Genomic DNA, 27,409 nt, shown 5'->3' on the forward strand with positions numbered 1-27,409 from the left:
CATTTGGGAGCTAAACACATAACCAAGAGGTGAAACAATATTTTAGGCATATATGACTACCAATAGGCCAATGATGAGTTTTAGTAAGTAAAAGAAATAATATTATATAAAATGAAAACCAGATATGGAGTCAAATTTGACCCTATTTTCATAAAAGTTTCTTAAATTTTAAAAACAAGCAAGTGAATTTTTAAAAGAATGAGAAAAACAGTAAATAGGAAACAAGAACGTTATCATATGAACCCTTAATTTTTATGATGAAAAATTTCATCCAAATTGAATGTCAAATATATATAACGACTTAGTCTTTATAATATATAAATAAATTCAATTTTCAATCACTTTATCAATATATATCTTAAAAAATATGTCATTTGATACCTTTTCATGATAGATACTAAAATTATTAAAATCGTAAATTATAAGGATTAAATCTCAATACCTACCATTTAAAAGTTATAAATTTAAAAGTATAATAATTAAATTAAAAAATGTAAAAAAAAGAATAGAAAAGTCGGCGCGCCGGACTGGGTTCCGAGGAGCGAGTTCGCAACTCACAGCAGTTTGTTCCTCCGACTCGCTAAACCCCAATTTCCCTCGCTCAGGTCGGTGGCGACAACATCAAAAACCCTTCCAGATACCAAAATTCTCCATTTTTACCCATCGCCGGAACCCTAGGTCGCAGAATCACCACCCCGCATTTCCCTTCCATGGTCTTTTAACTGTCTAATCATCTTCTTCAGATGGGTCGGCCGGAACCCTACGTCCTCTTTGCCCAGACCTTCGCTCACCCCCACCTGGACGAGTACGTTGACGAGGCAAGTACCCTTTCTTTCAAATTTTGTCCAATGCCATAGCTACCAAATCTGAACATTCTTGTTTGATAATGCGAATATAAGCATCTCTGCAACTGACATTCCTTACTTGATGAAAGCGCAGGTATTATTTGCCGAGCCAGTTGTTATTACTGCGTGTGAGTTTATTGAACAGAATGCTTCGTCTACCTCTCAAGCAGTTGCACTCGCTGGGTAAGTGTATCTTGCAACATTGAACCTGTTGTTACTTACTCTTGAGCATTTGGTTTTTAGATTTGTACTCGAAAGTTTGATTCTCGATTTTAAATTGAAGGTTTGCTTAGTGAAGTGCAATTCTCATCTTAATTAGTTGTGGCTGTAATGCCCTTCTTATCCTTTCCCTCAAACTTCTCTTTCGTTATTGAGGCCTGGGAGCAAGTTTTTGTTGCGTTCGTTTTTAATGCGCATCTACTTTTCATTTTCAGTGCTACTTTGCCCCCTTCATTTGCCGTGGAAGTGTTTGTTCAATGCGAGGGAGAGACAAGATTTAGGCGCCTCTGCCAGCCTTTTCTATATTCTCATTCATCATCGAATGTTCTGGAAGTCGAGGTAATTTATTGTATGAGATGTAAAATTTATCATAGTGTTGATGATATATTACTGATTTTTTGAGTAACAACACAATTATGTTGTTTAGGCCATTATTAGTTGATTAGGAACAATTCCGTTGATGTATGAAATTTACAAAAGCATTGTTCCCCTTAGAAGTGATAGATCTTGACAAATAGCACGGTTTGCAATCTTCATTGGAAATGACCTTGCCAGTTTTGAATAAGGATAAAATGGGATGCTTCGGATAGTATCGAATCGTTCACTTTTTTTTTTTTGGGAACAAGATGTTAAACTTTGTATTAAGGAAATGAAAGAGACTATTGCTCAAGGATACATATTTGGTTGTTTACTAGTGGATGGTATTCTTTGATGTGTTTGGTTTCTTCAGATATAGAGAGATTGCTATTGTAGGATTAATCTGGGTGGATTTTTAATCAAATCTTTATTGAATAACACCTCTTACAACATATGAACCCCTATTTAGAAGGCTACAAACTAGCCTTTAAGTCATTGGCACAGTAACTAAGCCAAATGACAACAATAAAATTGAATGTTCAACAGATTACAGCCTCACTAAATAACTAACAGTAACTAGGCAATTAACTTTTGGCCATTAACAGGGGTTAAAGGCTTAAGACTAACCTCCAACAATAAAATAAGATTACAGCCACGGTAAAGCCACAATAAAAGAGAGATTCAACCAAAAAACAGTATACTAAAGAGTACACTACATCATATGCTCCAGGAGTTCCTCCATTATTTGCCTTTTCGAGAGATGGGGATACTTTTTTGACAAGTGGGCATTTGTTCAGTTTTGTGGGGCTTGCAGGGAGAAATAGTTGGACCTTTGGAGGCGTTGATAGGGACTCAATTGATATTTGGTCCATTGTTAGGTTCTATATATTTTGTGTGGGCATCAGTGACAACTTTTTGGTAATTACCTTTACATCTCATTTTACTTTGCTGGCGTCCTTTTCTCTTGTTTGGCTCTCTTTTTGGACTTCATTTTTCTTGATGCCTCGTATTCTTTCACTTTTTCTCAATGAAAGTTTGGTTCTACTTAAAAAAACATATTATGGATGATTTAGAGCTCTCAAGGACTGATGGTTTCTAAGTTGTGTTTCTTTGGGACTATTTGGTCCGAGATTTTGTTTTATTTATTTATTTTAATTTTTTGAGATGCACGAGAAGGTTCACTTTCTATCACTTTTTGGCATTTGATGACTAAGGGTTGTTAGATTTTTTCATGAAGAATTAAGATGATTGTATGTCTTCTTGTGTTCTGTTGTTTGTCTGTAAACTCTCTCTCTCTCTCTCTCTCTCTCTCTCTATACATATACTTATATTCTAGAAAAAATTACAAAAATTGCCTCCATATATATATATATATTCTAATTTATTCTTGAAACGACTAGATCTGGTATATTATTGAATTACTTGAAATTAAAAATTTTCTTTGAATGTTAACTTCTCGGTAGCATTATTACTTATGGTTGACTTCTTTGCTGTTGAATAGTATTTATTTTGTTTGACAGGCTATTGTAAGTAACCATTTAGTTGTTAGAGGCAGCTACCGCAGCCTAAGTTTGGTGATCTATGGAAATACAGCAGAGGATCTTGGACAGTTCAATATTGGTTTAGATGATAGCTCATTAAATAACCTTGTTACCTCTACTGAAGGGAACCTAGAAGATCTCCCTCTGGCTTTACATTCAAATAGTTTGATGATTGATGAGCCCATGACTTCTCTGATGAAGTTGTCACAGCCTGGTGTTGTATTGGACATTTCAGTGGAGGTTAAGCAATTTTTACAGTTAATGGACAGCATGTTGGAACAGTTGAGTCTAGGTGATGCAATTCATAAAATATTAGTCATTGTAATTTCAACTGCTTCCTCTTATGTCTCCTACATACGAGAGAGATCAGAAGATTCAGAAAGATTATGTTCTATTTTCAATAATGCCAAAAAGGATCTTCTTAAGTTGTGTAAAGCTATGCAAGATTCAAAGGATGTATCAGCTCGCTTGTCCGTTGAGTTTTCTTTCCTTGAATCCGAGGATGAGTTGGCTTCTACAAAACAGCTGGTGGATATTTTGAGCAAGCATTGGAATTTTAACTTGAGCTCCTCAACTGTTGGCTGTCCTTGGAAATCGAAGGTTTTTTAAGATGTTTTATTTTTATTTGAGACGTTGAACGCCTTCCAAATTAGTTGAAGTTGTTTTCTTTTAAAATACATTTTCTCCTCTTTGCTGTTTTAACTGCTTGTTTTCTGTCTTTTCAAAAGAAAAAAAGAAAAGAAAAGAAAAGTATTTCTGCTTATTTTTTGATTCTCTATCCTATTTCAGAACACCAGTGTCATTTTTGGGTTGAGTGTGGCTCTCTTCTTGTGCTCTGCTAGAGAGAGTTGCTTCCATTTTGTCAATGGTGGTGGAATGGAACAAATTGTGCATCTTCTGTGTAGTGGGCTGCAAGATTCTACCTCTGCCACGTTACTTCTTCTTGCAGTTATTGAACATGCTTCCCGGCATTCATTTGGATGTGAAGGCTTTTTAGGTTGGTGGCCTCGTGAAGACGAAAATGTTCCATCTGGAGCTAGTGAAGGTTATAGTCAGTTGTTGAATTTGTTGTTGCAAAAACCACGTCATGATATTGCTTCACTTGCAACTCATATCCTTCAACGCCTAAGCTTTTATGAAGTTGCTTCAAGATATGAGGTAGTCTTCTCATTTGGACATGTATGCATCAGTTCATCTTGTTGACTATAAATGATAGGTTTATAGATGGCTACGTTTTCATTCTGTATGAGGGAAAAATTGTGATATCGTTTTTGCAGTGTGCTATCTTGTCTGTATTGGGAGGTCTTTCTAGCACTGGCAGAGTTTCAAATGTTCATTTGGACGTGCTTATCAGTATGAAGACCCAATTAAAAAAAATTTTGGTCAGTTTTGTTGTCTTGCATTTGTTTGTTTTTCCATTCTAGTTACGGCTTACTGACTTTCCTGGTACTTCTTCTCTAAAGTTAATTCTCAGTTTGTGTCCATTAACAAGTATAATTGCAGAATTTGGTAAATTTATGTGGGCCAATTCAAGATCCTTCTCCACCTTCCTGTGCTACGAACTCATTGTTTCTCGGTCATACTGATGTGTTATTAACATGTAAAGCAACAAGTTGCTTGATATCCTCGTCGAAGTGTAGATTTTCACAATGGGATGCAGACCCTCATTTACTTGCACTTCTTAAGGTCTGCAACCGTGGTACTTGTCTCTGTATTTGAGGAGCAATTCTTGATTCTTCATTTTTATATTGTCTTGCCTAGTATTTAGGGGCTTATTTTTTTTAATTAATTAATTATTTTTTAAAATATTATATTATATTATTTTATTTTAATTTTGTAAAAAATACTTTTCATATATAGGTTGAAAAAAGATTAAGGCCAACAAATACAAGAAATCGAAAGGGATACAAAATCATAATAGAAAGTGAATTAAACAACAAAACATAACAAAATAATGAGAGCAACATAAAAACGTTCTAATTAAGACAAATATCTTGAATATTATATCCTACAAAGCTTTTAGGAAGACAACACAATGATGAGGCCTTCAAACGAGAAAAGCCAAATTGATCATTCCAAGAAAGATGTTTGTTATGAAAAACCATTTTATTTCGTTCAAACCACAACTCAGATAATAAAGTGTTCACTACATTAGACCATATGACTTTTTTCTTTGAAGCTACGGATGGACCAATTGATAGATGTAAGATGTTTCCCGGTTTGAAAAATGAGAAAAGTTTCCACCAACAATTGCTCGAATACGAACAGTCAAAGCATGCTGCAAGGATTCACTATTCCTTATTCAAATAGGACATATAATAGGTGAAAGATAATGCATTGGAGCTTTCTTTGAAGAACATCTGAACAATTCAACGAATCATTACTCTTTGTCCAAATGAGAATATTGATTCTTTTGGGAGCTTTGGACATCCATAAACCTGACAAGACCTCTTCACAAATAGGAGAATATACTGTCAAATGCTTTCTCAAAGATTTTACAAAGAATTTGCCGGATGAGTCAAGAGACCAACTGCGAAAATCTGGCTTGTGATTAACTTTTCTTCTTGCTACAACACCAAGCAACGGTTGGAAATCGATAATCTCATCATCTTTGAGAAGTCTTCTGAAGAAAATATTCCATGAACAAGAAGCTTCATCCAAATGGTCAAAGATTGACCCCTTGGGAAGAGAAGCAATGCTGTATTACCGAGGAAATCAATCTTTGGAGAATTATCGGCCCAAGTATCCAACAAACTGATTCTTAAATCACCAATTGACCCAAAAGCTTAAGCTTGTGGATGAAGGTAGATTTAATTATATATCATTTAACACTCTCCCTCACTTGTGAACTTGAAATATGAAGAAGACCCAACAAGTGGAAATCAATATTAATTGGGGAGGAAACAACGTGGCAGGGGCTTGAACACAAAACATCCTGAACCAATCTGCTCTGATTCTATCTTTGATGATATGGGGTTCCATCACAAAACCAATTGGCAATGAGAGGAGTAGCCCATTTATCTTATAAGAAGTGTGAATTCCCTTGGTTTTTTCAATGTGGGATTCTCAACATGCTCCCTCAAGATAGTGCCTCTTTTGGGATCACCATTCTTGATCGGATCTCAATTTCTTTTTATTGGACTGAATACCCGGTTGGGCTTTTTGGGCTCTGATACCATCTTAAATCACCAATTGACCCAAAAGCTTAAGTTTGTGGTTGAAGGTAGATTTAATTATACATCATTTAACATTGATTCTTCTTCTTGAGACAAGTTTGAAAGTTGCAACAGATTCAAATTGGAGCCAAATTTTGGATATACTAAATCCATGGGCAGGCTTCTCAAACTCTTTCCAAACCTTCCAGAAGTATGCCAATTATTTGTACCATTTCCTCGAATACTATGAACCACTTTGCACCAAAGGGATTTGAATCAAACATGAGTTTCCATCCCCATTTAGCCAAGAAACCCGATTTTGGATTGCAAGTCCACCAAAACTGAGACCACCTTCAATTTGGGATTTGGAGACTAAATCCCATTTAACTAAATGAGAGAGATTGCTACCATTATGTCCTTCCCAAAAAAGGATCTCAAAATTCTTCCATCTCCGAACAATCTTCCTACTCTTGACTAAGTTATCCTTATGAGGGACTCAATTTTACACTAAGATAACTATACCATCAGTACCTTGGCCCTCCTATGGATGCTTCATGATCATCTCAGTTCCCACTGCTGGTGTAGAGAGAATATCCAATTGTTACCAATTTTTAACAATTATGGAATATTTGAAGAAATCATTGCAAATGTCCTGGCACCCCTTCTTTATTTTCATACAGTCTTAGTTTAAATTAAAGTATATATTTTTCATTGGTTGCTGAGCGCTAATTTCATGATCACCATAACTTTTGATCTTCATTTTCTTGGTTTTAGATGATCTTCTGAATTCTAATGTTGCAATATGTTTTTGAAAGCAGGAGAGAGGATTTTTCTCTCTTTCAGCTGCATTTTTGTCATCCTCCATAAGGCGTTCAGAAGAGAGTAAAATCATGGATGTGTTTTTGGAGATTGTGTCTTCTATTGAAGCCATTATCCTTTCACTTCTTTTCTGTCGCTCAGGTTGTCAAACTTTCATCTACTTTTTCTTACTTGTGTTGCACAATACGATAGTGTTATTGAAATGAATAGACATCATAGACTTTAAGTTTCTTTATAATAATCTAACTAAAATAATGCAATTAAGCTAATTTTGATGCATTTAGTAAATTTTTTTGATGTAAAATAAACGGCTTTCATTGAGGAAAAATGAAAGAATACATGGACATACAAAAAACTAAGCCCAGAGAAAAGGGGGCTCCCTTTACAGGAAGGGATCCCAACTATGCAATATCATGCCTATAGTATAATTACAAAAGGTCTTCGAAATCGAAGCTCAAAGGGAAACATGAAAACGAATGAGGGACCAAAGCTTCCTATAATCCGTCTTCACTCCCCTAAAAACTCTGCTGTTCTGCATGTTTATATTTCCCCCCAAAAAAGAAAAAACTCTGCTGTTCCACTTCCCTCACAAAACCCATAAAATCGCGCACACACCAGCACTCCAAAGAAACTAGCCTTTCTCCCCAAAAGGCAGATCGAAGAGGAACTCCTCGATCATAGCACCAGTGATGAGCATTCAACATGCCAAACATTTGGAGAAAAGGATCCCAGACACCACTTTTCATTGATGAAATGAAAAGAGACTAATGCTCGAATTACAATGAGATATAACTAGAAAAGAAGCGAAAATCCAAGAAGATCAGGGGATCAGTAGGCACACCCGGATATCTCAACTAGGTTGACACACCTGTAGCGCTCTCATCACATTCTAATAGAAAAAACTACCAATAAAATGTATCAGTGATCCTTATCCTACATGTTTAGCGTTATGTTGAGCTGCCAACTTTAATATTTTGTGAGAAATGGTAAGTTAGGGGGAGAACATCATCTTTCAGGGGTGTTGGGGATGTGAGCAAGGAGACCTCCTTATCCTCCCTCTTCCTCGTAGTTGTTCATATCCTCCACTAAATGGTATCGATAGGGATAAATAAGGGTTGTGAGAATATTCACGAGGGTGGGTCTCATTTGGTGAGGTGAGAGATTGTGCCGTCTGGCTGGCTTTGGTGGGTTGTGTATGAGGAGTTCTAAATTTGAACTTTGTAATGTGGGTTCACTAACTAAATGGTTATGATGTTTTTCTTTATAGATCGATGTTTTGTGGCATGGAATACACAATGAACAATAATACTTGATTTTCATCTAGTTGAGTGGGTTTTGAGTCATAGGATTGAAGGCACCTTCAGAAACTTGTTGGGTTGAAGGCACTTTTAGAAATTTGTGAAAGTCCATCTTTTTTGGTTACTTCCAAAAATCTTAAGGTTCTTTAATCAGGATGGCACAGTGATTCATTGATCTGTTTTTAGGAAGATTGTTGGTGGATGATAACTTCCTTACCTTCTTTTCTCTCGTCATTATCATTTATTCCCCCTTGCAGTCTGATTTTGTGGGTTGCGTCCTTCATTCTTTTGTGGCTTCCCTCTTGCATAATTTCTGTTTTGGGTGCACATTGTCCGACATTTTTTAAAAATTTGTCTCTCTCTTTGTTGGCCGAGTGGTGCCATGTTTGCGGGATGTTCATTTGTGGACCTTTAATCCTTTAATGGAGTTTTTCTATAGTTCTCTATTTTGTGTGGGTCTAATATTTCCACTCTGTTTTTGTTTTACTTGCCTTTTGCTGGGCAAGTCTCACATGGGAGGATATTGACCTATCGAGATATCTTACTCTCTACTTCGGAAGGGTGAAAACAACAACCTAAGGGCTGGGGGAAGAGGAAACCCCCACCCAAAGAACTATTTACAAATAGCTTGCCAATCCAAAAGAATCCAGGAAAGAGGGGTGTTACGAAAGAATTTATAAATGATACCAACAATAAGGTACTTAATTGTACAAAATCTCAAAAAGCCTCGAAAGGCAAGGACTTACCTTAAAAAAGTCTTCTGTTTCTCTCACGCCACAAATTCCACTAGCAAACTTCCAAAGGACCCCAACTTTGTCTTTCAGACTCCAGCAACCCAAAGCTTCCATCATCCAGCCATCTACCTTATTAGGAAGACTGCACATCAAACAAAGCCAAAAACTTACACCGGCCACGACTAGCAAAAGGGCAGAGTAGAAAATGATGGTCTATCGTTTTCTGACAACACCAGCACATGGGCCAATCTGAAGGACCGAGAATGAGAGATGGATTCCTTCTTTGGATCCTATCATATGTATTCTGACTTCTATGAGCCAATGGCCAAAAGGAGATCTTCACCTTTTGGGGACTTTGAACTTCTGAATCAACTTTGACAAGGAGCATTTTAAGGCTGGTCTCGGTTATCAATATGAAAAAGAGGTATTTGGTGGAAAAGAAAGTCAAAGGGTCAAGAGACCAGCAAATATTGCCTTTTACCACCCCCAGTCGAAAACCCTTGAAGTTTTTTTTGAACAAGAAACAAATGGGTTTAAGCAATCAGGATGGATGTTCATGGACTAAGAGAATGACAACCATAGAGCAATGAAACACTCTCTTTTCTCCTCTTTAGCTTCTTAATCTTTTGGTATGTTTTGAAGTTTTCGAGGTTCTCTTTTGTTGTTATTTTTTCATCCGGCCACTATCAAATTGTTTTTTTTAAGCTGGAAGAAAAGAGAGGTAATTGCCATTTTCATATCTCTCTTCATAAGAAACAACTCAATTGGTTTGAAGAAGCTTTGGTTGATCTACTTCAAGCTAAGGGAGAAGTTGGAATCAATTGACTTTTAAAGAAGCTTAATCAACATCGTTGTTAATACGCTTTCTTTGTTTCTTACATAAAAAAATAATTATGATCAACATGATGTTAGAGCCTTGAATGTGTCTCCGTAACTAGTTTTGGAAAGAGAAGTTGCATAATAGTGCCAATGGAATCAATAATAGGATTCTTCTTTTGTATATATTTCATTGTACCAACAAATGTGAGATGGTTTTGTTTCTTATGAAAAAAGGGATGGTCGTTTATTTGGGAAATGGTAAGAGAATCTATGATGAAACACATCAAGAATGATTCTTTATCTAGTTGAAGATCTTGAAGTTTAGAAAGATGTGATAGTCTAACGACCTTACTTGAATAGGATCTATTTTTTAGGATGCACAACTGTGTCCTCGAGTTCTAAAGAAAAACAGAACAGTGTTCTTCAATAATATAGTCAATGTTTTTTTAACACTTAAGGCGCAATAAAGCGCAAAAGTCCTCTAGGCATAAGTGTAAGGTGCAAAAAAAAGGCGTGGATCTTTATATATATGTGTGTGCGCGCGCGTGCGTGTGTATTAAGGTGCACTATATATAAAAGTACTACATAAATAAGAGAAGAAAGCATAATTGAAGTGAAAGTATGAATAAAAGAACCTGAACACAAGATAATTTTCATTTAGACTTAGTAAAATTGACTTTTTTTTTAGTTAATAAAGAAGGAAAAACCATGATTATAACTACTTTTAAAAAATAGTGAAAAATTTGAAGGCCCAAGGTTTCAGTTTTGGGGCTTCGCGAAAGGTGTGTGCCTTATTTTGTGCCAGACTTGCGCCTCGCTTAGGAGGGCTTTTTAAAACATTGAATATAGTTCAAATCAAGCCACAACAGATTCACCATCAAGCATTTTGGGTCAACAAGGAAAAAAGAAGTGGTTGAGATTTAGATGGATTGGAACTCAATAATTGTTATCTAAAGACTCAATGCTCATGATAATTGGAAGAAGATCTCCATATCTTCGAAAGAAGTCATTTTGAGGTTGACTGCTTAGGCTTTATTCTTTTTAGTCTGAATTATGATATAAAATTTATGGTCGATGTCTATAGCTAAGGTTTGTCGTTATCTTTTACCTCTCATTCTCATTCTCATTCTCATTCTCATTCTCATTCCCATTCTCTTTCCATTCTATCCTTTTGTGTTGCTTCATTTTTGTCCATAAAGATACAGCCATAAATATTAAGTTAACATCCAGGAATCATAGCCATTGATATTAAGTCTGCTTTTCAGGTCTGATATTCCTACTCCACCATTATGAACTTTCAGCTACAATTCTTCACGCTTTAAAGGGTGATGAAGAGGCCAGTTTGGAAGAGTGTATGCCCATTCGATATGCATCTACCCTTATATCTAACAATTTCTTTTGTAAACCCTCAAATGTTTCTATGATCGTACGGATACACTTGAGAGTGGTAAGTTCTCCTCAGTAAATAACAGTGGTACCTGATTTATTGATTCAAGTTATTATTCTTTTTCTCCTACGAAGTTGCATTTCAACTATGAAGTTATTGTGATATAAAGAAAATTTCATATACTCTATGCAGGTCAAGGCAATTGATCGCTTACTTATGACAACTCCAAACTCAGAAGAATTTCTATGGGTCTTGTGGGAACTTTGTAGTATTTCTAGGTGGAGTTCAGGATTTTCTTTTCCTTTTAACTTTCGCCCACTTGACATAATCAATCATTTGACCTACCTTCTGTTTTGCAGGTCTGAATGTGGACGCCAGGCCTTGCTTGCTCTGACATACTTTCCTGAGGTATTAAAGGCTTGTTGGACTGTCATACAACTTTCAGGAAATTAAAGTTTTTACTTTACAATTTCTATGTTATGTAACCTACTTTTATTTATTTAACAGAACTTTTCATCTTTAAGTGAAAAGCTAAAAAGTTACAATGATCAGTACCAATAACAGACAATATAACCTTTAAAGCACACTATTACTAACCTCCTAACATGATTACAATAATGGAGTTTCAGCAAACATAAATATCAGAAGAAGATACTGATGAATTGTCTTGATTCAAATTCTGACATTGGGTTGTTCTTTTTGGCTCTTTGTGGGGGTTGGGATCATTTTCTTTTTTCTTTTTTGGGAGTTTCATCGTTTTCTTCATGTATTTTCAACTGTAATTTTGCAACATCAATTCCCATGTTTGTTTCTGAAAGAAAAAAAATCAGAAGATGAGAAAAGTCTATGCCACCCCAAGCAGCTGAAGATAATTTAATGAAATCAAATTCTACAAACTTCATTAGATACCAACATTAAATTGATAACTTGTATTCCTATGATAAATAGAATGGCATTTTGATTTGTACACGCTAATCACTCGATTGATTGGCTGATAATTTTTCACTGCTCTGGCTCTATTTTATTAATTAATTTATTTTTGTGTGAATCAAACAATTGTGATTACTTATTATAAGAAACACACAATTATGGTTACTTAAGAAGTTTAGAGGTGACTTAATTGTCAATTTTTTTTCCAGGCCATTGTCATTTTTATCGAGTCCTTACGGTTGGTTAAAGAACCAGAGTCAGGAAGCAGGAATAGTGGTAATCTTATTTTTATGGGCGGCAGTATTTTTCTGTAGTTTTGCAACTTTCTTTTGTTGAAAATGTTTATTTCTCCCACCTCTGGTGTTATTCAGGTGCTTTGCCTCTTAATCTTGCAATATCTCACGCTGCTGCTGAGATCTTTGAAGTCATTGTAACGGACTCGACTGCATCTTCTCTTGGTTCTTGGATTGTGCATGCCATGGAGCTTTACAAGGCTTTGCATTCTTCTCCTCCAGGGTCTAATAGAAAAGATGCTCCCACTCGATTGTTGGAATGGATAGACGCTGGTGTTGTTTACCATAAGAGTGGGGCTGTTGGTCTTCTTCGATACGCTGCTGTATTAGCATCTGGAGGCGATGCTAACTCAAATTTAGCTAATACTTTAGTGTCAGAGTTAACAGATTTAGATAATGCTGGAGAACCTGATGTTAATGTAATGGACAATCTTGGTAAAACCATTTCTGAAAAGACATTTGATGGTATTACTCTTCGTGACTCTTCTATTGCACAATTAACAACTGCATTCCAGATTTTGGCATATATTTCAGAGAACTCGGTATGTTATTGTCTTATTATTTATTTATAATTGTTTTATTACTTTCTTGAAAACTATTCTTTAAGCTTGTGCTTGAATTTTCTTTGTCAAGAGCCTAAGCTATTTTTGATGTAGACTGTTGCTGCTGCCCTGTATGACGAAGGCGCTGTAGCGGTTATCTATGCAGTATTAGTTGACTCTCGATATATGCTGGAGAGGTGCTCAAACAATTATGGTTAGTTGTTTAGATCGTTCATATGTAATATGGCTTTGGTAAATTCAAGTTATTGTTGGGTTTTATCTTTCTTTCTTTCTTCTTCTTCTTCTTCTTCTTCTTCTTTTTTTCTTTCTTTTTTGTTTTTAAAAATAAAAAAAAGGAAAGGCACTTTTGCCTTTCAAAATCCAAGCGTGTGAGGTGAAATAATGTTGTGAGCCTTGGAGAGGCAAGGCATGCGATGTTATGCACTGAAATGAAGCTGAGAAGCTTGTTTTCTCGTAGTTGAGAATGCTTATGCCTATTTGATCAATTTCTAGAAGCTAACCACCAGAAGCTCACACTTCAGGTTTTGGTTTGTTGCGAGTTTGTAAGGCCCCCAATTGTTAATAGTATGTATTTTTTGGATAAGATTGTTAATACTTATGTTAGAAGGGTTACAAAAGGAATTTCGCCCCAGAAATGACTGATTAGGCTAATTGTCAGTTAATAATTTTTATGTATTGGAAAGTTAGCTGTAACTTGTAAGGGATGTGTGTATATTTTGTAAGGAACTCTAAGGATAGTGGGGAAGATTTCAGCCCTCTCTAAAGGCCTTGATTTTACTGATCTCATTGGGAATATATATGTTAGGTACTTAAGCACCTTGGAGAACCACACCCAAAAAGTTAGCTATTGGGATGGGAGAGCCAAGCCTAGGTCATCCTATTCTAACCAATATGGGACTAAGGCATCCCATACTACCTTGGTTCCTAACAATACCCCATCTCCGGAAAGCCGACATCCCGGTGGCTACTCTGGCAGTACTTCACTCGGTCACACCCAGTCAGAACCCTCTGCCGGTTCCACTCAGGAACGTCGACAACTGGCTCTGATACCATTGTTAGGTACTTAAACACCTTGGAGAACCACACCCCAAAAGCTAGCTATTGGGGCGGGAGAGCCAAGCCGCTTAAGTACTACATTGGTTCCTAACAATATAACTCTAATATTTTGGTGGGAATAGATATCTCAAATAGTTGAGTGCCCTTCCCTCACCTTTAATAGAAAGTTAGGTCAACTGGTGGTTTTCTTACCTTCTTATTGGAAATAATAACAAAGGAATGAGCCAGCGGAAGCCAATTGCTGGCTGAGATGCCTCCTTCAGATAATATTGGGAGCCCCTTGGGGTACCAAGTGCCATTTTCAACTTTCTGGAGCGATGGAGCATGAACTAATAGGAACAGAATTGAGAGCTGAGGGCTAAAGTGCCAATAGTAGTTAGATGCACTATGGCAGCCAATTGTTATCTTCTCTTACATTTGTTCCTTATTATTGATGTTATGACCTTCCAACAAATTATGCATTCTGCTTTATCATGAATATCCTTTTTTGTGATCGACTATTTTAACAGATTATCTAGTTGATGAGGGCACAGAATGCAATTCTACATCAGATTTACTCTTGGAACGTAATCGAGAGCAAAGCCTGGTCAATCTTTTGGTACCATGCTTGGTGCTGCTTCTCAATCTCTTGCAAATATTGCAGGTTATTTATATTTTATTTTATTATCTTTAATGTTTAACTAGAATTTCAGAATTTTTTATAATTAATGAGCAATGTGGTACTTGGTTTTTATATATTTATTTATTAATTTTATATGATTGATATATACATATTATTATTTTACATCAATGATACTGGGATACTTCCTCAAACTGGATTAGTCTCTGATAGTGAGTCTAAATACATAGGCCGCTTGTGTTTTTCTGAGTCAGAATGAAGGCTTATCTGCAATCACAGCAGAATTTCAGAATAATTTCCAACATCTCGACGTGCCCCATATATATATATATTCTTAAAAGGAAACAACACTTTTCATTTTTCATTGATATAATAAAAAGTGCAAAAGCTCAAGATATGATATTACATGAAACAAAGATTACAAGAGAAATAGATGTCTAGACTGAAAAGATAATTACACTCCAATTTAGACAAATATATTAACATGTCCCATATATGGAACAGCTGTCAGAACTTCAATCTTTTTAAAGAACCTCCCTGGCCAAATACCATAGAGCAAACCATTTAATGCTTTGTTATTCCGTATAGTTTTATCCCGTTTCATTAGAATTAATTTTTTCATTTGCAATTATATGTAGGTTGCTAAAGAGGAGCATAGGAATTCAAAACTAATGAATGCTCTCGTAAGATTGCATCGAGAAGTAAGGTACAAATGAATTTCTTGTCGAAAGACAGCTGAAGTTTTTCACTCATGAATCTTGATCGACCCTTTGTGTGATCGCAGTCCAAAACTTGCTGCATGTGCATTTGATTTATCCACTTCATTTCCCAATTCTGCTCTTGGTTTTGGAGCTGTCTGCCATCTTCTGGTGTCTATACTTGCTTGTTGGCCTGTATATGGCTGGTCTCCCGGCCTTTTCAGCTCACTCCTTGATAGTGTCCAAGCTACCTCTTTACAGGTTTTGGGCCCAAAAGAAACTTGCAGCTTGCTCTGTCTGCTGGTAAGCAAGCCTTGAGATTCTAAAAGAGTGTGTTTTTATCCATAGAAGTAACATTTCTTTATGCTAATCAATATTTTATGGTGGAGTGCCCTTTTATGCTTGCTAGTACATTAGTAAGTACTTCAGTCTTTGCATATCCAGAAGTAGATAACTGTTATGACCTCGTTATCTGTTCTTGGTTGATATCAATACTCTTTAATAGTGGACGCAGTAGTTGTGTGTGCTTTGTTGATTGGAGGACAAGATCTCCATATTGAGATGTTTTGTTTTTTGGCGATATTTTCACTTTTTAATGGAATCAAATTTTCCAGTTCATCAACTTGTTCGGCCTCACTCTAGTTCGTTGTGGAGCATCTTTGTTGTATATATATATTTTAAATTTTTAAATTTTATTATCTTTTTATAATTGTTATAATTTATATTATTTATTTATTTATCATCATTATTATTATTTTTAATTCTAGTTAGTTGTGTGCGCTTTGTTGATTGGAGGACAAGATCTCCATATTGAGATGTTTTGTTTTTTGGCGATATTTTCACTTTTTAATGGAATCAAATTTTCTAGTTCATCAACTTGTTCGGCCTCATTCTAGTTCATTGTGGAGCATCTTTGTTGTATATATATTTTTTAAATTTTTAAATTTTATTCTTTTTATTCCTTTTATAATTTATAATTTTTATTTATTATATTATTATTATTATTTTTTATGGAAACAATTACTTTCATTGAGGAAAAAATTGAAAGCATACCAGGTTATACAAAAAAATCAAGCCCACGAGAAAAATCCCACTAGAAAAAGGCTTTCCAACTAAGTAAGATGGTATCTTTTGTTCTATAATACTATTAGAAAGACATACTTTTGACTTAAAAAAGAAGAATATGTAGGAAACAACATAATAAATAAAAAAGAAACATAATTGTGTTGGAAGTGGTACAAGAGAGAAGAATGCTTGCCGAATCCTTTAAAGTTGGAGGCTTGGGTTTTGTCATGGTGGTTAACGACCAATGATGTTTTGGACATTTACAATCTCTTGATCAACATCATAATATTCTCTCTTTTATATGAGAATTATTGGATGAAAGAACATAATGATTAGTACGGAAATGTAAACCGACAACAAAAAGGAGCTGCCAAAGAACAAGAAACTGAAAAAAGGTTACAAATATTACAAAACGAGTCTCCAATAGTTAAAATTTTAAGACAGTGGTAATTACAAAATTCCTAGGTGTGGACATGATCCTGTACCTTCCCCTAAGAATCCTTTCCTAGGAATCCAAACCTTACTAAAAATTTTCCTTGTCCAGTAAATAATCCACAATTTCTTTGGGTAATATTCCTTTTCCCTTGGTGGAAACTACCCCCCCAACTTTTCCCATGGATTCTTTACAACTTATCGTTCCAATAAAGATCCTTCAACCCTAACTACGAAAATGGACTTCAACCCAAAAGAACTAGGCCAATGCCATAATTTTTTGTTTTTTTTAAATAAAAAGTTGATGTAGAACAATGTTTCATCATGAATTTTAAATGAGTGATCTACAGAGGAAAAATGGAAGCTCTTCTCTGGATATATCACCTGATGCATAGGCTGGTTCTGTCAAAATTTTGTTTTAAGTTTCTCTATCAACTTTGAACTTCTGACATGAAGTGTTATTTATTTATTTATTTTTATAATTTTTTTTTGGTTTTTTGTTAATTATTTTATGCAAGAAAAAGTTTCTCCGCTGGCATCAATTACTTTAAATTTCCATTTGCAGCTTCTAATTTCTCCTCACTCTTTATCTATCATTGTTATGGTGCTAGAATGATTTATTTCCTGATGAAGGAATCTGGCTTTGGAGGAATGGTATGCCTTTGTTGAGTGCCGTTAAAAAACTTGGTATCAAGACAATGTTGGGACCTCAAATGGAGGATGAGGTCAACTGGTATTTGGAACCTGGCCATCAAGAGAAACTATTGGGTCAACTGTTGCTACAGCTTGAGAAGATTTCCCAAGTTGTCCAACATTATGCCATTTCGGTGAGTGATTTCTTTCCTATTTTAAGTGCATTTATCATGTATATGTTTCAAAAATGCTTTCTTGATTATTATTTATGTTTCATGTCAACAGACATTGGTGGTCATCCAAGATATGCTGCGGATATTTATAATTCGCCTTTGTTGTCATAAAGCTGACAGTGCTTCTATTCTTTTGCGACCAATATTCTTGTGGATCCGTGCTCGTGTTTCTGATTCGTCTTCTCTTTCAGACGTAGATGCTTACAAAGTAAAAACTTCTATATTTCCATGATAGTCTTTAATCCTTATCTTTGCATTTAGATTCATTGATGCAGATATATGAAATGCTTGTTTTTAACATATATTGGTCACTGCGGCATATGTCGGGCCCGTGTTATATACTTATTTTCTTAACTCAAAATTTATAAAGTGAATATAATAATAAAACTGTGCCCAAATGTATTTGCAATATATTTTTCTCTGTATTTTTATTCGACCATGTCTTATGTTTTATCCGTCAGTGTGGTTCTGTTAAGTGAGTGTGCTTGTGTATTCATAAAGAAGTAGTCATAGCTTGATTTAGGTTCACTTTTCTGTCATTTGGGTACTGAGTTATTAAGCTTGAATGATTGAAATCAATGTATCTTATCTTGATATCTTGATTTTTTTGAAAGTCAAATATTCTAACTGTTTATCCTGTCAAACGTTCATTGCGTGCTTATCATTTTTTTGGCAGATATGTAGGTATCTCGATTTTTTTGCCAGCTTATTAGAGCATCCTCGTGCCAAGGTATTACAGTTTTCCTATGTGGTGTAACCCTTTCGCTCTCTTGAAATAAAAAGGTTTAAATATCGGTTAGAGATCTTACGTTGACACATTCATAATCAGGCTCTATTGTTGAATGAGGATGCCATCCAGTTGCTAATTGAAGTATCACATAGATGTTTAGATGACTTAGATACAGATGAAAAGCTGGTCGCTGGGTGCAGATTTTCTACTAAATGTGGCTTTTCTTTACTGAACTGGTGCCTCCCTGTTTTCAAGTCGTTTTCACTACTTTGCTACTCTAGCCCATCCCTTAAGCACGTTGGAAAACACAATCTGTAAGTAAATTGTTTGTATGTTAATTAATTTTGTTACTTTTTATATGACATCTCTCTAAAGAAAATTCACAATCAAATATCTGGTGATTTTATTTCTTTATAGGCGTCATTTTGGATTATTAAGTGCAGAAGACTATTCATTGATTCTACACAATATTCTACTGTTCTGTCAGGTAAATTATTGTTCCTTTCTAAGTAATTTGGTCATAGGCCCTTTTTGTTTTCCTCCCATGATGAGAGCTTCTGAATTTAGTCATAAATGAATTCAACCGTTGCTGATCAAATGTTAAAATATTCTTGCACTCGATCAAGGCTTGGGGGAATTTTTTTTTTTTTTTTGTCAACTGTCACTATTGGATATTAAAGATCACGTGTTCTGGCCTTCTTAATGTCTCAGGTTTAGGTTTTATGTGAATACCTCTAAATTCTTTTTGCTTCGGTTGAGGGGCATGCTTGTAACTTCATTTTTATATCCTCCATAGATTGACGTAATTTTCTTTTATTTTATAAAGGAAGTATAAGTAAAATATTATTCAGTTAGATGCCAATCTTCAATTTTGATGTGAATTTCATCTTGTTAGATAAAGTGCTTCTTGTTGATTGACTTTCCATGTTTCTCGTTTTATCAAAATCTTCATTGAGTAGAAGAATGAAATTTCCTCCTTTCTTTTTTAGATTAACTAGCGTGTCCTGATTCTCAGGTCCTGCCTGTTGGAAAAGAATTAGTTGCTTGTCTTGCGGCTTTCAGAGCCTTGGGATCTTGTAGTGAAGGGCAAACTGCTTTAGCATCTGTTTTGATTGATATTTATAATGTTGACGAGCGTGGATCTCAAGGACATAAAAAGAGTAGTGACTGTACTTTTAATGTATCTAGTTGGAGGACAAATCCTCCTCTGCTCTGTTGCTGGAAAAAGTTATTAATATCAATCGATTCAAATGATTACATGCCGATGCATGCAATTCAAGCAGTTGATGCTCTATCTTCAGGATCATTAAGCTTCTGTCTGGATGGATCAAGGTTAGGTTTCTGCTTGAGCTATTTTTTGGTGTTACAAGTGGAAGTCATAATTCATATTTGCTGGTTGTCTCAATATTTTATTATTTGAGCATTTATCTTTATTTTACGACTTTGGAACATTTTTTTATATACAATCTAAATGTGTTTATTGATTTCTAAATAATTGCTGGCCTATACACACATATGCCCATGAGAAAATGAATGTATCTCGACTTCGAGCTATTGGCTAACTTATCTAAGTATTGTTAATGGTGGGTTAGAGGACCATATGACGTCGTTGGAAAACTTTACTGAGCCAACATGGGTTGTCAAGAGGAAGAGGTGGTATGCATAGTTTGCCAAATCTATAATGCTTAGTTGTCCAAACGGTAGTTGGAGTCAACTTCTCTCTTGGGAGTGATGTAAGATGAATAGGGTTAATTGGGTAATTTGGCAATATTCTAGGTTGATTCTCTTTTTACCTCCGCTTGTAATAGGACTCCATAAATAGGAACATTCCCCTCTTGTATGTAACACATTATCTCTTATTTTGTTTTGGAAATGTTAATTCTTCCTTGATGTTGAATCATGTTTTGGCCTTATTTGAGGAGATGTCGGATCTGAAGATTAACAGGGGAAAGTGTTGTGTGTTGGGTATTAATGTTGATGGGAATAAGGTTCGTAGGTGGGTTGAGTGGATTGGTTGTGAGGTTGGGAGTCTTTCTTCTTCTTACTTGGGTCTTCCTCTCAGGGCTAATCCTGAAAGTGTCTCCTTGTGGGATCCCGTGGTGGACAAAGTTCGTAGTAGGCCGGCCATATGGAAAATGGGTTTCTTTTCTAAAACGGGCCATCTTACTTTGATCAAGTCCGTATTGAATGGAATTTCGGTTTATTTCTCCTCTCTCTTTAAGGCGTTGGGTGAGATGTGTAAGCATTTGGAGAGGCTTATGTGTGACTTCCTTTGGGAAGGGGTTGAGGAAGGAAAAGGAAAAGGCTCGTGCCTTATTTGATGGGAGGTTATTGAAAAACCGGCTTCTTTGGGGGTCTAGAAATTGGAAATGGAATCGTAACAAAGCCCTTTGAGCCAATTGGCTATGGCGCTTTTCCTCTGAGCTTGATTCTCTTTGGGGTAGGATTATTGTTAGCAAACATGACACTCGCCCTTTCGATTGGATGGACAAAGGGTTCAAAGGTACCTACCGGAATTTGTGGAAAGATATTTCGAGAGAGCTCCCTTTTTTTATTCCCTGTGTTCGGTGTGTGGTGGGGGATGGGAGAGAGACATACTTTTGGGAAGATCTCTGGGTGGGGGAGAGAGCCTTTTCTGGGTTATTCCCTCGTCTCTATCATTTGTCTTCTTTTAAAAATCACTTTGTGGCCGATTTCCTGGTGTGGACACTCTCGTTTTTTTTCTTTCAGGTTTCGCCATGCTCTTTCCAACAGGAAAATGACGGACGTGGTTGCTATTCTCCCTATTCTTGGGAGTTATCCTTTTTGTCTTGGGAGGAGAAACGTGAGGGTTTGGAGTCCTAATCCTTTGGACGGGTTCTTATGCAAGTCTTTTTTTAACTGTCTAGTTAACCCTGTTTCTTTGGGTGAATCGGTCTTTGCGTCGATGTGGAGGATTTCTCGAGAAAAGTCAGATTCTTTACCTGGCAGGTTCTTTATGGTCGGATAAGCATGTTGGATGTGTTGGTTAGGAGGTTGTTATCGATGTTTGGGCCTTTCTGCTGTATTCTATGTTGGAAGACGGAGGAAGACTTGAATCATATTCTTTGCGCTACGAGTTTGCGAACTTTATTTGGGATTATTTCTCTAGATGTTTGTTTCACTTGATGTGTGTTCGCCATAGGGGTGTTAGAGATATGATGGAGGAGTTCCTCCTCAATCCGCTTTTGGAGAGAGAGAGGCCAATTCTTCTAACTCACATGTGTTTGTGCTATTATTGATCTATGGGGCAAGAGGGAATGGGGGGGGGGGGGGGTGGATACTGGATGTTGTTCGTTTCCATGTTTCTTATTGGGTTTCGATTTTGAAGGCTTTTTGTAATTATTCTCTTGCTATATTTTGTTTGAAATTGGAAGATGAATTACCTATGTGCCTGCTTGAAGTATTGTGTTTTTTTTTTTAAAGAATGGAAGCAAGACTTTTCATTGAAATAGTGAAATGAGATAATGCTCAAAGTACAAAAGATGATACAAAAAGAAGATACAAAACGCAAAAGCTATCCAGAACTAAAGCTTGCCATACAGAGAGTAATACAAGCCTAGTCCACCAATTAACCCCCTTTGTTTTGAGACTCCAAGAATCGACTAATAGTAGAAGAGTAGATAAAAACATTCCAGTTTAGACAAATGTCTTGAGAAAACCGCAGAAAAATCGGAAAGAGAGCACCAGAATACTCTCAAATGAAGACTTTAATTTCTCATTGGACAGCTTGAGTTCAGATGAATCCAAAAGCCAGCTATTTGAGGCTCGGCTAACCCCCACCCTTTGACCCACTAGAGATGCCAATAGCTTCTGGAGATCCTGCACCTCATTTTTGGTATTAGAATCAATTATGAGTGAAAACCATCCTGGGTTGGCCTAACATCCCTTGATAAAAGCTAAGATCATAAGTTCAATCCATGGTCCTTGATAAAAGCTAAGATCATAAGTTCAATCCATGGTGGTTTCCTATCTAGGATTTAATATCCTACGAGTTTTCTTGACATCCAAATGTTGTAGGGCCAGACGGGTTGTCTCTTGAGATTAGTCGAAGTGTTCGTAAGCTGGCATGGACACAAATATATATATTTTGAGTGAACTTTAAAAAAAATGAATAAAGCCAATAATCATGCCAAAAAGAAATCCTGCTGCCATAGCGAAGTGAAAAGAAGATGATCTACTAATAATCAATCTTGAGAAATATTGAACCAAGGACTGAATCAGAAATTTCAGTATTGTGACCGAGAAATGCTTGAAGTATTGTGTTAATCTTTCTGAAACAGAAATTTTAGTTTTGTCCAAACAGTTCAGAAGGTCTAGTTTGTTATTCAACTTTTTAACATGAAATCTGCTCAGTTGTATCAAATGGGAGTGCATTATGTATCTAACATGACATCTGCTTAGTATCATCTTATGGAAGTACACTATGAAAAATTGTTTTACCCCCAAAAAAGTAAAGAATATCTTTTGCCTTCTAGGTTATCTTTGTAGTTGGTTGTTCTCTTTACCAACCTTGAAAAATTTTAACTTGTGTTTCAAGTCCAGAAACAGATGCGATTATTTTCTGAAAAGCATTTGGCCCTAGGAAATTTCTGTTGTGTTTGGCGGATGTAATTGGTAATCTTACTGTTTTCTGTTGTTTAGTTTGGTCTTGGACAGGATTGGAGAAGTTAAATTTCTCTTTGGCCTTCCTGATGCTGTAGATGGTGTGAATGATTCTTCTCCCAAAGATGTAATAGGTTATATACAAGAAATGATTGATATTTTTAAACTAAAACTGAGACTTGGTGATTATCCAGAAGACTCCAACATGTCGACTTTTATGCATCAGGTATAAAGTATTTGGAATCACACTCTTCATTTTCCTCTGAATTTAAAGTTGAAGTTGTCGACCTTGGCATGAATTGCAGGTTTTAGAGACTGCAGAATCATTATTATTGTTGTTAGAGAAGCCTACTGGTTCAGTTAATCTTGAAGATATTAATCTACATGGCCATGCTTCTTTGACACCTAGTATCATATTAGATTCTCTGAAGCTTTGCCAGTTTGCTGATGACAGCATAGGAAATGTAGATGACAATCTTCTTCTAGGTCTGGGGGACAAGTTCATGTGGGAATGTCCAGAAATATTACCCGATAGACTGAACGCTCTTCCTGCAAAAAGAAAAATGTCAACAATGGATGGGCAAACTAGGCGTGCTAGAGGAGAGAACTCCCCAGCTGAAATCTCGTCCCAGAACACATTTTCACGTGGATCAGGGATATCTACTGCTCCTTCACTTCCATCACGTAGGGATACCTTTCGGCAGAGGAAACCAAATACCAGCAGGCCTCCTTCCATGCATGTTGATGATTATGTTGCAAGAGAACGAAATGTAGATGGGGCTATTAATTCTAATGTGATTTCCATTCAACGAGTAGGATCTTCTAGTGGGAGACCTCCATCGATACATGTGGATGAGTTTATGGCCAGGCAAAGGGAACGCCAGAATCCCGTTGCACCTGTGGTCGGGGAGGCTGCATCCCAAGTGAAGGGTGGGGTTCCGGCAAATGACACAGACTTGGAGAAGTTAAGCAAACCTAAGCAGTTAAAGACTGACCTTGATGATGATCTTCAGGGGATTGATATCGTATTTGATGGTGAGGACTCAGATCCTGATGACAAATTACCCTTTCCTCACCTGGATAATGGTCTGCAGCAATCTGATCCCGTATTGGTTGAACAAGGTTCTCCTCGTTCAATTGTTGAAGAGACAGAAAGTAATGGTAATGATACGAGCCAGTTTTCTCCCATGCGTGGACCTTCCGCGTCTAATGTTGACGAAAATACGCAAAGCGAATTTTCTTCTAGGATGTCTGTTTCACGTCCTGAATTTCCATTGGCTCGTGAATCTAGTGTGTCTTCAGGTAAGAAGTACTTTGAGAATCCCGATGATGGGAAGAATGCTATTCCTGTTAGAAATACAGGTGGGGTTGATACTTCCGCTACAGTCAACTCTTCATATAACAATGCAACCACTCCACCTTCAAAGTTCTTAGCTGAGCCTAGGGCAAATACACAGAATCACTTCCTCAATAATAGTCCTCAGCATCTTGGTAGTGGACCACCACCATCCGTAGGGTCTCAAGGATTCTATGAGCAGCAGAGGTTTTTTCCGAGTCAGCCACCACTACCCCCAGTGCCTCCACCACCAACAGTTACACCTGCAGTATCTCAACCATCTGATCTGGCTCCCAGTCAGTCTTCCCCATTTCCGAATTTTGTATCTGATACTCCACAACGATACTCTTCAACGTTCCATGTAAGAAAATTCTACATGCTAGTTGAATATTTTGTAGTATATTTCTCTTCTGGTTGTCATTATCTGCAACTTATTTCTTCATTTTTCTTTTGCAGGTCCCTTCAGATTATCCATCTGGATACAATAGTTCTACATCATTTTCCAGTGGATCTGTCAGGCCACCTCCACCTCTTCCTCCAACACCACCACCTCTGTCGTCCAGCCCACTCAATTTACCCTCAAGTAAAATTTCTCTTCCAAGCACTCCAGTTTATAACATGGAAAGTGTTGGGATGACTGAGATTCCTCAGAACCCTACTGCAAGTTCAACGGACACACGATTAGGTGGTGTATCTGCTTCTGGGGTTATGCTACCTGCTAATTCTCTGCCTGGACTTCCACACCTGGTATTTAGTAGGCCTTTGATGCCTGTAAATCTCTATGGGGGCATTTCAACTCAGCAACAAAGTGATAACTCGTCAAGTATTTTGCCAAGTCTAGCTATCCCTCCATCTTCTGTGCCGTCACTACATCCTCTTCCTCAGTTACAGCCCCTGCAACCTCCACAGCTTCCTCGACCTCCTCAGCCGCCCCCTCAGCATCTCAGGCCACCCATTATGCCTTCACCACAACCTGAGCATGTAGTATCAATGCAAAGCTCGGTTCAAATGCAAATGCATCAATTACAAATGCTACAGCAGCCAAGAGTTTCTCCTCAGTACTACCAATCACAGCCAGTGGGGTTGTCACATGCTCCGCCTCAGCAACAATTTGAACATCCTCAACATCAAGCTATGCATCAGCCTGGGGATACTGCAACCACATCCCAGCAACAGCAGGATTCAGCAATGTCATTGCATGAGTACTTCAAGTCTCCAGAAGCCATTCAGGTAACCATTTTTGTTACTTCCCATCTAGAGCTATTTCACCAAGTTCTCTCCTTTCGATTGTAATTACTTAGCTTTCCTTTTTGAATGCAGTCATTGTTGAGTGACCGGGAAAAACTATGTCAGCTTTTGGAACAGCACCCTAAGTTGATGCAGATGCTTCAGGTAAATTCAATGCCTTCATTCTTCAAACTGATAGGTTTCTCTGTTACTACAGTTAGTAGGCTGCTTGTCACTGCTCTGTGCTAGTCAGTGCTATCCACTTACTATCTTTTAAAAACCATTCAAATATTCTTTAAGGACATGAAGAAAAAACAAACATAAATTTTGAAGACTGAAAACTAGAAACGAGATTGTTACGAGGCCAACTGATTCTGATGACTAAATCTTTGATTCTTTTCTTGTTAACAGGAGAGATTGGGTCAGCGATAGTAGCGTGAGATTGTAGAATAGAGGGGACAGAACTCTTTTGTACTTAATAACGGCTCCAGTCTTGATAAACTTGCTTCAAAAAACGGCCTGTATGTATCATTACCGATGAGTTTTGTAGTAAATAGCAATTATGTAATATTTATTATTCTTGTAATTTCTTCTATCATGTAACTACAAACAATTCTTTTGTTAGTTCATGAATTTTACCCTCTTTTCGCTTCATACTCTGCTAGTTCATTCTAGTAAAACCGCAATCCCTGTTTGTAAATATGGGTGGGTCAATGTTATTGAGCTATTTCTTGCTATTTGGTTTTAAGTTATTATATTATTGTTCTGAAATTACTGGTTTTGAATATTTGCTTTATAATTATACAACTTCAATGATTTCTACATAGTGATCTTTGCTTAAAAATAACTTTTAGGTGATATTTCAAGCTATACCCTTAAATGTATCACATTGTCTATAATTTTTTTTAATTATTATTATTATTTTTTAATTTCATCAAATGAGACTGGCATAATTTTACAGGTGAACTATTTTAAAGACTCAAAAGGTTAAATGACCTTTTGTTAATGTTATGGTTGAGAGAAGTTACGAATATACTTTTAAGTTATTTCTTATTTCCTTATTCTTCTTTGTTGCGACCACTTCTCCTGCAGACCAATTTTGGCGAATCTCTTCTTTTTCCCTTTTTCTTTTCCGGTGGACCATTTTAAGTCCAAAAAGCCATTTTTTTTCTTTTTTTCCCTAGCCTTCCCAACTTGACGGGGAGCATTTTAAATCCATGAGCATAAAAATAGAAGGAAAGAAGAGGTCAAGAATGTGAAATGAAGAGAATCACGTACTTAGGAGGGAGAGCGAGACCCATAGAGAGAGCAAGAAATATTAAAAGATGAGATTTATGTGTGGAAAAGAAAGAGATATATAGAGGGATTTATGAGTGAGGAAAGGATTAGAGAGTGAGAGAGATCGAGACCGAGTGAGAGCGTGACCAAGAGAGAGCTAGAGAGTAGTGATTTGTGAGTGAGAAAAAGAAAAGAGAGTGAGATAGCTTTTCCGCATGGACACGAGTATATTTTGGTAATTTCACTTGAATTTAACGTTAGCAAAGGGTCATTTGATACATTTTTTTAAAAAAATTTGTGTCATTTGACAATTTTGGCACAATTTTTGGGTTCTCCGTACAAATTTTCCAATGCGACTATACTTAGCTCTAGAGATCCAATTTTCCCACGGGGGTTTTGCCTCAAACGGGGTGGGGATTCCCCGATTAGGCGGGGAATGGGGGAGGGAGTGTGGGAAAAAATTCCCCGTGAGCTAAACATGGATGGGGAATGACCCCACCCCGTTCCCCGTCCCCGCTT

At 36.7% G+C, this 27,409-nt stretch overlaps 1 protein-coding gene across 1 annotated transcript; it reads left to right on the top strand.

Moving 5' to 3' along the window:
• Positions 1-493: 493 nt before the first annotated feature.
• On the top strand, positions 494-26,349 carry LOC120091274 (protein virilizer homolog). Its single transcript, XM_039049232.1, has 28 exons — positions 494-818; positions 940-1,028; positions 1,280-1,403; positions 2,942-3,562; positions 3,752-4,120; positions 4,240-4,344; positions 4,466-4,648; positions 6,936-7,077; positions 11,053-11,234; positions 11,367-11,452; positions 11,534-11,582; positions 12,314-12,380; positions 12,476-12,939; positions 13,054-13,153; positions 14,526-14,659; positions 15,274-15,341; positions 15,420-15,636; positions 17,442-17,657; positions 17,749-17,904; positions 18,373-18,426; positions 18,526-18,740; positions 18,844-18,913; positions 19,442-19,758; positions 23,089-23,275; positions 23,355-24,746; positions 24,842-25,615; positions 25,706-25,777; positions 26,024-26,349. The coding sequence occupies exons 1-28, from the start codon at positions 744-746 to the stop codon at positions 26,042-26,044; spliced, it is 6,549 nt and encodes a 2,182-aa protein (XP_038905160.1). The 5' UTR covers positions 494-743; the 3' UTR covers positions 26,045-26,349.
• Positions 26,350-27,409: the final 1,060 nt, after the last annotated feature.

Source organism: Benincasa hispida, chromosome 11 (assembly GCF_009727055.1).
Source record: "Benincasa hispida cultivar B227 chromosome 11, ASM972705v1, whole genome shotgun sequence".
NCBI classification, from domain to species: domain Eukaryota; kingdom Viridiplantae; phylum Streptophyta; class Magnoliopsida; order Cucurbitales; family Cucurbitaceae; genus Benincasa; species Benincasa hispida.

Excerpts from the sequence above, each read along its gene's own strand:
- LOC120091274 (XM_039049232.1), top strand. The coding sequence starts at position 744 with ATGGGTCGGCCGGAACCCTACGTCCTCTTTGCCCAGACCTTCGCTCAC. Across the intron at positions 11,453-11,533 it reads GAACTTTGTAGTATTTCTAG|GTCTGAATGTGGACGCCAGG; the intron begins GTGGAGTTCAGG and ends TCTGTTTTGCAG. Across the intron at positions 14,660-15,273 it reads ATCTCTTGCAAATATTGCAG|GTTGCTAAAGAGGAGCATAG; the intron begins GTTATTTATATT and ends AATTATATGTAG.